Consider the following 16,071-nt stretch of genomic DNA (forward strand, 5'->3'; position numbering starts at 1 on the left):
GTTTTTTTCTACTACAATGGAATTCATTATTTTAAATTACCCAGTTTTCTCACCATTTGTATTTTGAAAATTAATGTAATTGCTCAAATTGCAGTTCAACAGCAGTATAAAATAATGAATATTATCCTATAAGAGGAATATTAATATCAATTTCACTGTAAAAATTGAACTGTGTAGATATCTCTCGTGTTTGAATTTAAGAATTTAATAGTTCAGATCTTTGCAATTAAAAAAAGAAGAAAGATGGTACTAAGTGTTCTAGGTCAGAATTGAATTTCAATGTGGACATAAACATTTAATTTGATCAGGAAAATATTTACTAATGCATGAAATACTAAATATTTATGAAATTTAACTTTCAAGAAAAACAATAATGAATTCTAAAAACTAAAACTGAAGATTTTTTTTCTTACCTATTTCTATTATTAGTTTTTAGAAGTTAAGTGAACTTTGAATTTATCTTATATTCCTGTCATTCCCTTTATGTTTGAATCTAGTACAGAAGGAAGGTGTCAAAAGAAATGAAACTCTACTGAGTGTCTAGGGAATGTAAATATTTTTCTTTCTCTGCCCCAAGGATTTGTTTGCCCACATTTTGACAGTCCATGAAATCTTTGACACTGAGACCTGTCAAATATTAACAACTTTGCCTCTGCCAAACGGACTCATCATTCAGACTTTTATCCTCGAAAAACAAAAATCAAAAACAAACAAACAAAAAACCCCCAATAAGAAAAGTTTTATGTCATTATTCAATTCAAAATAGCAAAAGAATTATTTCAAAGCTCTCCCTCTTTAGGCTGTGAATTTTTCAGTTAATATAGAAATTTGTAAAAAAAAAAAAACTGTGCAGAAAATAATCTTACCAACAGTCTGACTAGTTGTTTAAAAATAACTTTTTATGTTTTAAGACCCATATAAACTTGATACGGAAAATTCTAAAAAAAAAAAAACAAAAAACAAAAAACACATTCACTAGTTTTATATAACAATGATCATGATCTCTTTTTGAAAAAATAACTCCATTTAAATTTTTGTCAGCTTCTACTGCTGTCCATGTTTGTACCACCTCAAGAATTGACTACTCCAAACCTGTTTGCTTGTTACTTCATTCCCAGTGGTAATACAGACTTTCTTCAAGCACTTCTTAACCTTTCACTCTATTCTTCAAGAGCATGCATTTGTACCATTTCCAAACTCCTTCCAAAAAAGCTTTCATTAGTTTGCCCCAACATAATCTTCATTTCAAATCACTGACAACACGTGCATCTCTGTTATAGGGGAGTGAGTTTATTTGGTTGGTCCTACTACACTTCACTGAGCCTTTGTTTCTGGACTTTCCAAAGCACATACTTGGTGAACTCTCTTATCAGCTATGAACCAAGGTTCTCTATCCAGATTTTTAGTTCCAATCCAGGGCACCTTTCTAGATTTTACACCTGCTCTACTTTTATCTAAATTTCATTCATATTTTCAATAAATGAAACCATATGAATGTGTTAGCATTTGAAAGTTTCTGGCCTACAAAAATGTTAATTTCATAAAATTCAACTTGAAGCACTTTCCTTGCACTTATGTTATATTGGCTTATAAACAGTTATATTGGTTTATAAACAGTATGAGATGTAACCCCCTAGAGCTACCATCAGCTTCTTTTCTGAAAGGATAACAAGATATTTTATGCCTTAGTAATAGGATGCACATTTAATATGTTGTATATTTTAAAGAATTTCCAAAGATATTCCTATTGTCTTTATATGCTAAAATATTACTACGAAACACTGATATTGATCATAAAATCTAGAATATCTCCTGAAATTAAAATGTAATTAAAAATCAACAATAGATAATTTAAACAGATTTTATCAGGACATTAAAAGAAAAAGAAAGCTAGGTTTTAGAGGCAAAATAAAACAGAACCTTCCTTCCCCTCTCCTCTGCAAATGATTCTTTTACTCATGTGACTCTCCCACTACAGCTATGCAAGCTCAGCATCATTACCTTTATTAAGGAGAAAATATCTTTTGTAGGCTTCCATTACATCCAGAGAATTTAAATAAAAAAAGAAAAAAAACAATTCTTCAAAATGAAAACAAAATGAAATTAACTGAACCACTAATTTACAGTAATTATTGTGGGAATTTGTGGTAATAACTGAAAACTCAGCCATCATATTTTTGCAACTCTGTAAAAGTCTCTTCTTATGAGCCATGACCTAATGTTCCCATACTATGAAAATTAATGTAGTAAATCCTTTTTAAGTAGTGTAACACCTACGTCTTGATTTGACATATCCCAATAAGGTCTTTCTCCATAAGACATAACTTCCCACATGACTATTCCATAGCTCCATACATCACTGGCTGATGTGAATTTCCGGTATTGGATGGCTTCAGGTGCTGTCCACCTTACTGGAATTTTTCCACCCTGTATAAAAATAAATTGACATTTTAAGAATGTATAAAAGTATATAAATCATTTACAGCAGAACCATAAAGCTTCAGTTAAACACCTGTATATTTGGTTGGCAATTCAGCAGTATAGATCTACCCATCTTGAGTCTCTCTAGGTGTTTTTAAAGTTACTACAGTTTGGGGGGTAGGGGATGTACTTGGGCTGAGGGATGGAAATCCTGTGAAATCAGATTGTTATGATCATTATACAACTACTGATGCAATAAATTCATTCGAGTAATTAAAAAAAAAGTTACTAATGTGTTTTTGAAAATGTCATGATAAGTTTTCATTTTTAAGGCAAATCAATTTAATGGACCTTTGTGGTTATAGGACAAGAATCTACTCAAAAAGACAAAGACAGATTAGGCAAAATAACTGCTAAAATAGAGTGAAGTGTTGAAATAACTGTATTTAAGTAAATCCTCATATTTTTCCTTTATTCCAATCTTAAAAAACTTATAAGCATTAGCCTAGTTAATATACTCTTAAAATCTTTATTAAGGGAGTTCCCATCGTGGCTCAGTGGTTAATGAATCCAGCTAGGAACCATGAGGTTGCGGGTTCGATCCCTGGCCTCACTCAGTGGGTTGAGGATCCGGCATTGCCGTGAGCTGTGGTGTAGGTCGCAGATGTGGCTCGGATCCCAAGTTGCTGTGGCTGTGGTATAGGCTGGCAGCTAGGCTACAGCTCTGATTAGACTCCTAGCCTGGGAAGCTCCATATGCCGTGGGTGAGGCCCTAGACAAGGCAAAAAGACAAAAAAAAAAAAAAAAAAAAACTTTATTAAAAGGGATTATATTTTTCAGTTATGACTGCTGGTAACCAGATACTGTTGCATATGTTCCGAAATAAAATAAGCTACTGTCATTATTATTCCTTCTCCTCTTAGCCTATATGTAGATTGTAAAAGCAACAAAAAGGAAAAACTTAGCAACAAAAACATAGCAATGTGCCTCTCTTCTCCTGTTTAGTTTTGTAATATTAAGCCCTGCTTTCTTGGTAGGAATACGAAGAGGTGCGGTAATAGACTTTTTCTTACAGTCGTTGTATAGACAGCTTCTGGATCATCCTCTATAACCCGGGACAGGCCAAAATCTGACACTTTACAAACAAGATTGCTGTTGACAAGAATATTGCGAGCAGCAAGGTCCCTGTGAACATATCCCATATCAGCCAAATATCTCATTCCAGCAGCAATTCCTCTCAGCATTCCTACTAACTGAATGACAGTAAATTGCCCATCGTGTTTCTACAGGAAGATAAAAATAAAAGTCCAGTTAATAATACTTTGAAAAGCAAAAAAATCACCATGAAAAATGTCCACACACTAGTCATTTGCTATTAGGTAATAGGAATTACTAATTATTTTTTTACATGATAGAGAACATTTGTGTTGATCTTACCAGATAGTCAAGTAATATAAGATAAGAGTTCCAGTAATCATTTAGTTATTTGCATTGATATGTTAATATTAAAAATAGTTTCAAATTGTGGAAGTCCAAAAGTACATGCTAATTTTTAAGTCAAAGTAAAGGAATGGAACATCAAAAAAAAAAAAAAAAATCCTTGACATCTAAGTATTTTCTCTACTTGCCAAAAACTTACATAAATAATCTAGGAATATATAAAGGGATGAAGACATGTATATTATGTTTTTTTTTTTCCTCCAAATGATAAAAAAAGGAAAGGTGAAAAAATTTCTGAGTGAAGATGAACATAAACTAAGAGGTAGAAATGGATTATATGGGCTGACTGTTTTCATTTTGAATTTTTTATTGTGCTCTCAGTAGGAACAATACTTGCAACAAAGGGTCTCTGAGAGTGATATATTAGCAAATGGGATGGAGAACTCTTTGCAACCAAATGGCCACAATATCTTTCTAACCTATTTTTAACCCACAGCTTTTTCCAGTGGAATTATGAACATGGTGCATGAGGACAGTGGTTTTGGGCAGATGAACTTGCTTGTGATGCTTTCTTCCGGAGAGTTGATAGTTAGGCATGTCATCAAATGCAGCAATAAAAACCTCTCAAAATCCTCTGAATGCTTATTAATCTGGGTTGAATGTTTCATTCCAGATCATGTATGATATATGTATATTCTCTTATTTTCTCTTTGCCATTTGAAAAAATGTTAATGTGTTCATGTTCTTGATAAAAAGTCTCTGGGCATAAAAATATGGAAAATAGCATGAAAAAAAAGAATGTACATATATGTATGATGGGTCACTTTGTTGTACAAGAGAAACAAGAAACATAAGTCAACCATACTTTAAAAAATTTTTTTTAATTTAAAAAATGTGTGTTGTTACAGTTAGAACTTATGATTTATAAAAATAACATACTTTTAACTTTAAAAATGGCAGTAATTCTTTACTTTAAGCTTGGTGGTCACATAACACTATAAAAGAAATGGTTCCATAGGCCAGAGTTGGGATCTGATATTGAATGGTTATCTCACTTTTCAGACTTCTCTGTATTACCTCTGCAGGTCATTTATAATTGTACTGAAAAAGTAAAATTCTACACTGTGAAAAGTATTCAAATTATAGGGCTTCAGGTATTCTCAGTACTTATGGTAATATATTAATAGAAACTGATTTTTAACTACAATGTATCACTTAAACACTCAAAAAAAGATTCTAATTCACTCCAGTCCAGGACTCTTAATCTGTTTTTCAAAGACAATTTTGTAACCTGTTTATACTGTTCACATTACACTGCAAAGAAAAGTTCAGAAAATTACACTGGTAGCATGTATAATATATTTAGAAAGGGAGAATAATTTTGACCCTTACCCTGAGAAATGCATCTAGAGCTCCATTTTCCATGAATTCTATTACAATCATGACGGGTTTCCCTAAAAAAAAGAACATATATAAGAGAAAAGTGTTGCTTCCAGACCTTTAATCTAAAATTTCAGGCTTATTCTCCTTCTCACCCTGGATAAAACACATGGTGCTCTTTTTGAAAGACCGATTGGATGAGCAGTTTTTCTAATGTCTCCTGTGCTGCTAAACTCAGTCATTTACTGTCTGTTTGGAATGTGGTCATGATTCATAAAATTAAACAATAAAAGTTTATTCTTCTTCTGACTCCTGCTTTGTGAACAAAACTCAGAGAAAATGATACTTTACAGAAAATGTAAAGACTAAACTGTATCACTTTTATGGCTTTTTTTTTTTTTTTTTTTTTTTGGTCTTTTAGGGCTGCACGCACGGCAAATAGAGCTTCCCAGGCTAGGGTCTAATCAGAGCTACAGCTGCCAGCCTATGCCAGAGCCACAGCAACACAGGATCCAAGCCGCGTCTGCGACCTACACCACAGCTCATGGCAACACCGGATCCTTAACCCACTGAGCAAGGCCAGGGATCAAACCCGCAACCTCATGGTTACTAGAGGATTCGTTTCTGCTGTGCCACGACGGGAACTCCACTTTTATGGCTTTTGAAGCAAATGAACATATGTCACTCCATCACTCTATTAATTTATTCTTTAACTCTAAACTTGCATTCATTTATCTTGATTTTTTTTCTTAGATGGAAATACAAAAAAAAAAAAAAGGATTGTTTTAGTTACATACCAAGTAAAAAATCCATTTATAATATGCCATGTACTTGCAATTTTATTTTTTTAATCTATGAAATAATTCTGCGGTCCACTTGATAAATGAAATATATGATCAATATCTACCTCTGGTAACAACCCCTTCCAAGTGGACAACATTTGGGTGGTCAAACTGCCCCATGATGCTTGCTTCACATAAAAAGTCTCTCCTTTGTTTTTCTGTATAACCAACTTTCAGGGTTTTTATGGCCACTGCAACATCTCTTTTCCCTGGAAGCTTCAAACGACCACTGCAGACTTCTCCAAATTCTCCTGAAGTAACAGAATATGTAGGTGTATTAAAGCAAATTAAAATTTCAGAAATATTTTCTCTCAATATAAATGCATTAAATTCCTTAAAAGCACTTTTAAGCTTTTCTAAACTGTTACACAAACTATTATTTTTTAAACTGGATTAATAAAATCTGTTTCAGAAACAACATTTAGGGTTGAAATACTCTCCATCAGGTACAATGCTTACTAAGCATAAGGGCACATTAGCAAATTCTAAACATTATTGCTTTCACGGCTGAAGAAGCAAATATTTCTTAAAGATTTAAAAATCTGTAATTCATATATACTATGTCTGCTAGACTTAAGGGATTTGACCCAAAATGTATAATTATTATGAAAGTACACTGTCTACATAGAAAATAATATTCCCTTTAAATAATTCATACATATTAAATTTCTACATGGAATTAGACAATACAATGGCTAACACCTACAAATTCAAGAAAAAATACAAAAATGAAAGCATAGCAGAAAGATGGTAAATCAAGTCAGCAGAAAATGCATATTCCAGCAAAATTCAGGACATTCTAATGTTTAAAATATGAAGTCATTTCTTGGACAGGCCAGAACTATTATGAAATAGCTTATAATAGAACAATATCTTAAAAATCCAACGGAAGACAAAAGATACACAATTCTCTGCACCACATGCTCCTTTCTCACTTTCTTCCTTAAGATTTCATAAACAAGTACAGCCTCATTGCTTGCAACAGTTCAGGTAAATGCAGAAGTTCTATACTTGAAGTATAATTATTTGCCTGTCATTATGATGTATGACTTTCGATCTTAGCTAAATGGAACAGCTGAACAAGGAAGCTACAACAGCCTTACCTGCGCCAATCACACGCTCAATTTTAATACAGGAGGCATCTAGCTCCTTGGCGAATTGATGGACAGCTCTATTTGGGTCCTCATAGGTTTCAGGGTCAATGTAGGTTTTGGTGCCTGGAAATTTAACTGTAATGATGTAAGAAAGCATGACTGTGATGAAGCAAAGCACTTATTGTGCAGTCAGCCCAGGAATTTCATTATGCAGAGTGCTCCTTGGAACAGTGAACTTGCTTCCACATCACCTGATTCACAGCAGTTTTAACAGACTACTTCAGTCTGCTGGCGTATAGGTATTATCTGCAAGCTTCTATAGGTAACATAGGATCCAGCTCATAGGTTACTAACTGAATTGCTCTTCCAGTAAATCAACAAAAGACATCACCAAAATCCTCTGACATGACTCTTATCAGACTGGAGGTTTAATTAAATTCATTGCTATCATGGCATAGTTCAAGCCATACTGAGGTTTGTAATGGACTTGGAAACACATTTGTAAATCTATCAGTCAGTCAATCAATCAAATTAATACACTGGGAAAAGAAGACATTTCATTTACAGGTAGCCTACTACACTGACAGCAATATTAAAAACATTTAGACATCTTACTTATTCTTTTGATTTATTTTTTTAAAGACCAACCAACGTTGACAAATACATAAAATTAATACAAGATGTGAGGGACTGCTATCACAGAACCAGAGAGAAATCTACGAAAGACACAGTTTATTCTTTACCTAGAGGCCAGATGTACAAAGTGCAGAGTAAAGTTAGAAAATTTACAGTATTCCTGGGATCCGCTAACCATGTATGACAGCAATTTGAAAGAGGAATGGTTTATATGAGCTTTCAATTATAAGGCTCTGGAAGATCTTAACTGTTATTAGGAGGTAGCCCATATGTCTCAGAAAAGGTAGTCAAAATTCAAACAACATAGAATCATCTTAAAAGTTAAAAATTTCTTAAAATGCACCCAGAAGCATGCAGGTAACAGATAATGCTATGTCAACTTTAAATCAAATTCAATTACAATAATGTATTCCAAATCTAATCATTTGGTTAAAGACAGAGATAAGATAGATAGGCATATATTTGGTTATATTAATGCAATGAAAAGAATTACACTATATCCTCAAAAAAACTTTATTGTTTTTAACAAAGCCACTGAACAATCTTTTCATTAAATCTTACTATTTGGAGAACAATATATTTCTTTATGTATTACACTGCAGCCTAACTGTGCTTATGTCATCACATTAAATTTAAATTATATTTTTAAAATAAACACATAACAAACAAAAAGAACCAGAATGTATGAAGGAAAATGGGATTTAAAAATCTTGATTTATTCTGCTGTAGTTGATTGTTTATCCAAAATTGATTGTCTTAAACAATTATTGTTGCAGTTTATAAAACTGACAGATGCTCATTTGTTACTAAAGCTGAACATGAAAAAAAAAACACAAGAAGAAAAGAGAGAGGGGATAGAAAGAGAAAAGAGAGAAGAAGGAGTACAGGGAAGAGGGGGGGAAGAGAAAAAGAGAGAAGGGAAGAAAACAATAGGTTAACCTCCTAGATTGGCAGGCAGATGGAGAATGAGCCATCTTCTCCCTTTTAATCCTTTCTTTCATTTTTGTTTTTGTTTGTTTTGTTTTGGTTTGGTTTGGTTTCATGATAAGGGAGCTAGATTGGAGGTAACCTTCTGCATCTCAAACGGGTCTCTGATGATTCTTTATTCAAGCTGTCATAAAACATTTTGACAGGCCAGAGCAATTTTGGCATAAAAACATGAAATACTGCCCAGCTTAGATTCGGAGACATTGTTAGAAGAAATGGTAGGAGGAAACAAAATGTAAATTGGAATTGCTTCACTAAACTCCTTCATTGTGTTTATATCTTTAAATGTGGCACTTGGGGCCATGGAGAGTGGAGGGCGCCTGATACAAATGACTGGACATTCTATTAAATTCAGTGCTCTAAAAGCTAGTTAAATGGTTGCTTTCATGTTTCTGTAAAAATTCAATCTGGTATCTTAGCACCTAAGAAAATTGTACACTTAAGGAATAAAAGACCACCAACTTGTAAATAGCTGGTGACCACAGTGTTATACTTGACGTATTTTAGATACAGTCACAAAATCAAATAAAATGCCTGGTTCTTAGCAAAAGACAAGAAAAGATATTCTTGTAAAAAAGGTGATGAACAAATACCAAGGATTTACCAGGTTAGGATATCTTAGGTGTACTTTATTTTTTCATTATTCATTTAAAAAAGGATGTATTAAAATAAGAAACATTTTGACATAATTTCTGAATATTCTGGTCTGTTGCTTATCTTAAGAATGAGGAGCTTTTTTTGTGTTTTACTGTCTTGGTAACATTTCTCGTGAATGTTAAATATCTTAAAACCACCATTGATATTTTGCTTTAGAGATGAAAACTGTTTATACATACATACCAAGCTTATCTTTTCTATGTTAGCCAGTTGAACATGCAGCTTTGTTTTTTCTAATTAAAAACTGGATGTCAAATGTAAAAAAGGGAATGGCACCAAAATATTAAAACTGAGTGATGACAATTAAGCATAAGGCTATACAACATGTTTTAGGTAAGACATGCTTTAATTTACCTTCAGCATTAACCTGTAAGCTAAAAGCAAATATACTAAGAGGCAGTATTTGATAACTGGGGGATGTATCAGAATATCTTCAATAAAGAAAAGAAAGGTGACATACTAATTAAGGTATTATTAAATGATTGTCATCAAATTATTCACATATGGGTAGAATCAGGAGAGATTCCAGGAATTGTAGTTTTACGTTACTCTTCTGTATACATTTTAAACTGGATATAAAAATCTAGACACTCAAGTTTGATTCCCTCCCTCCTGTCTGGGGAAGTGTTAAAAGTATTCTCTCATGTCATGAAAGAGAAAAAAACAGAGCCTCCCCGTTTTTCTGTATATGCTCTAGCTATAAACGGCTTAGGATACTCTCATCTCTGAGATTGTCACAGGAAAAGCACTGCCAAATTAGCAAAAGGAAACACCAACTTTGGGAGCATGTCAAATAATCCCAGGGTGGGGAGGAGGCAGAATCAAATGTGGATAATCAGGCGCAGATTTTAAGTTTTGCAAGGCTTGAACCTTTTACAAGTTGGGATACTCGCTTTAAGGGAAAAAAAAAAGATTCTACACACTCTATTGCTAGGGCTCTTCCAGGCCTTGAAAGTAGTTTATGAATATGAGGGGACCTTACACTTCATGACTCCCCCACCCCGGGTCATACCTTTTACCATTCATTTGTAGTGTCCTAATACCCTTCCTGCCTTTGGTGGTTAGGAATTCTGCAGGGTTTCTTGATCAATTTGGATACATATTATGTAAAGCCACTTCTCTTTTGAAAACTAAAGTCAAGGGAACTGTTGGTTCAACAAGTAATAACACACTGAATAAATTTAGGAATCATATTAATGGTGTTCATAATTTGTGGTTTTTCAACCATATATTCTCTTGAGTGATGCTTACATATTTCTGTGACTTTAGAATGGGAACATGGCAATATCTTCTTAGATAATAACATAAATTAATAAATGTCACAAAAATAAATGTCACTCATGTTATTTATGGGAAATTTACCTACCCATGAGATATTTTAGGAAACATTACAGTTAGAAAAATTAAGAAAGTTATTTTTCAATATTTTCAAGGATTAAAAATAGGAAAATGGGTTTGAATAAGAGCATCATTAATGATTAGAGCTAAAATCATTTCACTGTGAGGTTTTAACTTGACTGCTTAGAGTCAACATTTACTTCTTGGGCATCTATTTTCTTTGGTTCCTTGAGCTCTCTTCCAATATGTTTTTTTTTTTTTTTTTTGCTTCTTAGGGCGCATATGGAGGTTCCCAAGGTAGGGGTTTAATTGTAGCTATAGCCTGCCTAGGCCACAGTCACAGCAACTGGGAATCTGAGCTGCATCTGTGACCTACACCACAGCTCATGGCAACACCAGATCCCCAACCCACCGGGCAAGGCCAGGGATCGAACCCGCAACCTCATGGTTACTAGTCGGATTCGTTTCCGCTGTGCTATAACAGGAACTCCCAATATGATTTCTAAAATGAACTTTTAAGAATCAGGTATCCCAAATCCACAGGAAAAACACTGGAGGATTGAATCCTATTATTTTACTATTTACATCCCCCTGAAATATCTATCAGTGATAGACATTTTACAATAGCTGAAGAGAGACAGTCCTTAGCTTAGTCTTTCATTATAGCATCATTCATTGGGTAGAAAAAGGGCCTTTCCTGCTAATTCGAAGTGAATTCCTGAGCTAGAACATGGGCACATGCAACATTCAATGAATCATTATTAGAATGATATGAAACACTTGGGCAAAGTTTGCAAGAGGAACAACTGTGACATAAAAGCTGCTGAATGTCCTTGCAGTTGTATTAAAATTTCTTATGAGAGATTACATTTCTGAATATATTTTGTCCTTAAAAACTTTATATCATATGATTCTCATTTTAAATATTCAAATGTTTTAAAGCAACACTTTGAGCTCATTATATAATTTCAAGCCTGATGCATTAGGAATTTATTCATGCCAATACTAACAACCAGGTTTCTGTATTAATTGGGGTAAATAATAATAAAGAAAAGCCAAACACTTACAATGAAAGTAAAGCTCTTCATCCCCTTCTTGATCAGCTTTGCTATAACCACAGTGCCTGGAAAAAAATTAAATTTGTGATGATCTCAATCAATAATCTCACTTTACATTTTTAAAATTTAGTATGATATACTTCAATTACTTAACAACATGCTAGTTAGAGCTGTAAACAAAATACAAAAACTTCCTGTTCACAGTTATGAACTTAATAATAACCTAGCAATTCAGGTGATTTAAAAAAATGCACAAAATATATAAAGTCTTTGTGTGATACAATGTGGAAGGGACACATTTCATGATTTAGGTTTATCAATGAGTAAGTTTTACTTATGCTTTTTTCTGGAAAACAACAACAGATTTTAAATGGTTTCCACAAACCATTAACTAAAAGAGTAAACATTTTCCCAAGTGTCTTCTACATTTATTATAAAAATCTAACTCTGAAAATAACTAATAAAAAGTCACCCAACAGAAATTACAATACTCATTCCTCTTAAACTCAAGTCAATGATCAAGCTCACTCTGTTTTCTGGCCTTGGGAGAATGAAAATTTATTGATCTTAATGTTTCATAAGAGATCAAGAATGTCTGCATTTACTACTTAACACACTAAGCAATAAGTAATAGGCTAACATAATTCTGAAAAATCAATACATTTAATGTTACAGATTACAATAAATTTGTGTTCTACCTTCTTCCAATGATGAAGCCAAAGACCATGAACACCAAAATGATGGTCCCAGCCACTGCAACCACAGCAATTATAATAACTGGATTCTGTTCACTGGAGACTGCTGTAGCTATAAACAGGAGGAAAAAAAAGGCTCAACAAAACACTCGATACCATGCAAGAACTTCCAAGATTAAACAAAATAAAGATATCTATACTATTAAATTCACCTTTAATTTTAAATAAATGGGTTATATTGTCAGATAAATTTGAATGTTTATTTTTGCATTTTAAATAAGTGGTAAGGACAATACTTCCATCTATTTTATATTTTTCAGGTGAAAAAGAAACCTACAAAATGCCTCATTGAATGGCTAGCTCCTGCTTAGCTGTTGGAAACAGTTATGAATCCAGAGATAAAGATCTTTGATCTACAATTGCTATTAAATCCCTATTTTTCTCTCAGTAAGGTATTTGATCCTTCTGTGTCGGTTTTCCTGGTGTGAGAGAAAGGAACCCAAATACATACTCTCAGCATTTTTCAAAGCACCTTTAATGATCTATCTCTGACAGCAGCAGGTAATCATAGGAAATCATGATGAATTTATAACCCATCATAATTCAAGAAAACGATAAGCAGAATTACTTGTATTAAGTTGTGTGCAATACACACATTTCAGAGTTTAAGACTACAGAGGAGGTAGGCTATTTATGAAAAATCCAAATTTCTGCAAATACTTTAAAAAACATTTCAGGAGTTCCCATCGTGGCTCAGTGGTTAACAAATCCGACAGGGGCCATGAGGTTGCAGGTTCGATCCCTGGCCTTGCTCATTGGGTTAAGGATCTGGCATTGCTGTGAGCTGTGGTGTTGGATCCTCTGTTGCGGTGGCTCTCGCGTAGGCCGGTGGCTACAGCAAGGATTCAACCCCTAGCCTGGAAACCTCCATATGCCATGGGAACAGCCATAGAAAAGGCAAAAAAACAAAAAATTAAAATAAAAAACATTTCAGCATTATCTAATTGTACACAGTTCCTGTATAATGCTAAGTGATTCTTCCATGCTCATTAAGGCAAGCCCAGCTGAAACTTTCTGAGAGTCTCTTTGGGAGCAGTATATGTTTACATATCCTTTAAAGCAGCCTCTGCTTGTGATTCTTTATCAAGTCACATGACCTTCTCACTTGCATTTTTCCAAATTAGTGAAGTTTTACTTACATGACAATTCACAATTGTCATATTTTCCCCAGAGTATTGTATTTTCAGTGCCAGTATAGATTTCATAAAATAATTAAGAGAATGCAAAACAAAGAAAACTTGTATTTCAATAAATGATCCAGTTGCAAATTAGTATCTTATATAAGGTCAAAGTAATGTAGTTTGCTTATTTCTGAAAACATCAATAGCTATGATCTTTAATTTAAGGTTGGATGGAAAATACTACTCCTTAGTGGTGGCAAGGGACTCGGTCTCCAGAGCAGTAAATTATGTAAGCAGAGTATGTCTTGCTACAATAAGTTTTTTTTTTCTGATTGGCCTTTCTCTACTTTATCTATGTTTCCCTCCTTTCGACAACTCATCTCTTAATTCTGTATACCTATGCTAACTATAGATAGCTTTTATAATGAAAAACAGTAAAAACAGCTCAGTGGAATAGTTTCTCAAAAGGGACAGCATATACACTCCTTAATTCAGCACCTGCTGATTTGCTCCCTGAGGGAACTAAAGGGAAAAAGAAGAAAAAGAAAACAACTTTATAGACTTTAATTTCTGAATTACAGCCTATTATCATTCAAAAGAGAAAAGATGACTTCAAGCATGTCTGTTGGATTTTGTTTGTCTTTTAATGTGTATATATATTAAGAGAGGAAAAAGAGTGGAGTCGTTTTGTTCATGAGGAAGGAAAAAATTAAACATGTATATGTAGAAATTGTTTCCATTCAACCTGTCCCATGGGTCTAATTCTTAGCTTGTGTTAGGCTCAGTTCTGCCCTTAGCTTCCGAAACAGAACTCCAATGAGAAAACTGAACTCAAGTGAATGATGAATTAGAATTTGAGAATATTTTCTTATATGTTTTTTATATGTAGTCAGGTTCAAACTTTAATCTTACCAGAGTCAACATTTATGGCTCATGTTTTCATCTATTTCATGGGTAATATATTTTTAAAGTAATTTACATGTGTCATAATCACTAGACCATGGTTTAAAATTGTAAAAACAGTAGCACTGGCTCTGCATAGAAGGGGAATTCAGGCTGTACGTGCAATGGAATAATTTGTTTGACTTCTCTTTTCAAATAGTGCTCAAGTAACTTCTCTCTGGTGGTTTCTTTCCTCATGCCCTCCTCCCTAGTGCAGTCACTGTTTCCCAACTTTGATAGCACTGGTCTCCTACCATTGCTTAACTGCATGGCCAAAACTTGTGTACAAGTCTCTCTCTTTCACTAAACTAAGAGCATCAAATATGTCATTTGTTTCTGTGGATCCCTATTTCTTAACCCAGTAATGTGAGCTAAATCAATAGTTCTTAAAAGGTGTCTAGGAACACCTAAGGGTTCCTTAGGAGCTTTCAAGGGGATCTGCAAGGTCAATATGATGGTCATTTTATAAGATGTTACTTGCCTTTTTCACTCTCATATGCTCACAAATGCACAGCTGAGTTTTTCAGAACTTACATGACATGTGATAATGCCATCACTCTGATGGTTAATAAAATGTGTGTTATGTGTTTTTAAAAATTCTCTGTTTATGGAGTTCCTGTCGTGGCTCAGTGGTTAATGAATTCAACTAGGAACCATGAGGTGGTGGGTTTGATCCCTGGCCTTGCTCAGTGGGTTAAGGATCTGGTGTTGCCGTGAGCTGTGGTGTAGGTCGCAGACATGGCTCAATCTGGCATTGCTGTGGCTCTGGTGTAGGCTGGTGGCTGCAGCTCCGATTGGACCCCTAGCCTGGGAACCTCCATATGCTGTGGGAGTGACCCTTGAAAAGGTAAAAATACAAAAATCCAAAAAAAAAATTCTGTTTTAATTTCTACAGTAGTGAATATCAATAAATATAATCCCCCAAATCAAAATCGATTTGGGGATCCTCAATATTTTTTCACAGCTTAGAAGGATTACTGTGATCAAAAGGCTTGAAAATGGCTTCACTAAATAATAAAAATTAAAAAATGATAAAAGCTGATATTCAAGATATTCAAGTGTGCTGGGCACTGTACTTGGCACTTTGTGTACTTTAACTTATTTAATCCTCAAAATACTCTGAGAGTTGGGTACTGCTATCCTAGCAACTTGGGCACAGAGAAGTAGCTCATCCAAAGCCGGATATGGCAGAGGTAAAATGTGCAACCAGGAATATCTCCACTAGCTCTGACTGATACTGATAATCTATCTGTTCAATGTTGATGACTACGAGATTTCATTCCTTGCTTACTTATTGAGTGCCTTCTATGAGTCAAGCACCATATTAGGCCTGGCAAGGTTAAGTAAGAAAAGGAGATATGAACTGGTCTTTCATCAACTTTACATTCCAATGGTGAGAA

At 34.0% G+C, this 16,071-nt stretch overlaps 1 protein-coding gene across 6 annotated transcripts in view; it reads right to left on the minus strand.

Moving 5' to 3' along the window:
- Positions 1-16,071, minus strand: part of EPHA7 (EPH receptor A7) — a 172,526-nt gene that overhangs the window by 12,480 nt on the left and 143,975 nt on the right. For 2 of the 6 annotated variants that reach the window (XM_021090161.1, XM_005659300.3), the window contains exons 8-14: positions 12,552-12,660; positions 11,863-11,918; positions 7,187-7,300; positions 6,149-6,334; positions 5,254-5,315; positions 3,495-3,704; positions 2,278-2,427 (exon numbers count right to left, since the gene is read on the minus strand). In XM_021090161.1, coding sequence (XP_020945820.1) covers positions 2,278-2,427; positions 3,495-3,704; positions 5,254-5,315; positions 6,149-6,334; positions 7,187-7,300; positions 11,863-11,918; positions 12,552-12,660 — 887 coding nt within the window. Of the gene's footprint in view, positions 1-2,277; positions 2,428-3,494; positions 3,705-5,253; positions 5,316-6,148; positions 6,335-7,186; positions 7,313-7,603; positions 8,626-11,862; positions 11,919-12,551; positions 12,661-16,071 lie in introns of those variants that run through there. The other 4 variants (XM_005659302.3, XM_003480289.4, XM_005659303.3 and 1 more) reach the window with 2 other exon arrangements.

This window comes from Sus scrofa, chromosome 1 (genome assembly GCF_000003025.6).
Source record: "Sus scrofa isolate TJ Tabasco breed Duroc chromosome 1, Sscrofa11.1, whole genome shotgun sequence".
Lineage (NCBI taxonomy): Eukaryota > Metazoa > Chordata > Mammalia > Artiodactyla > Suidae > Sus > Sus scrofa.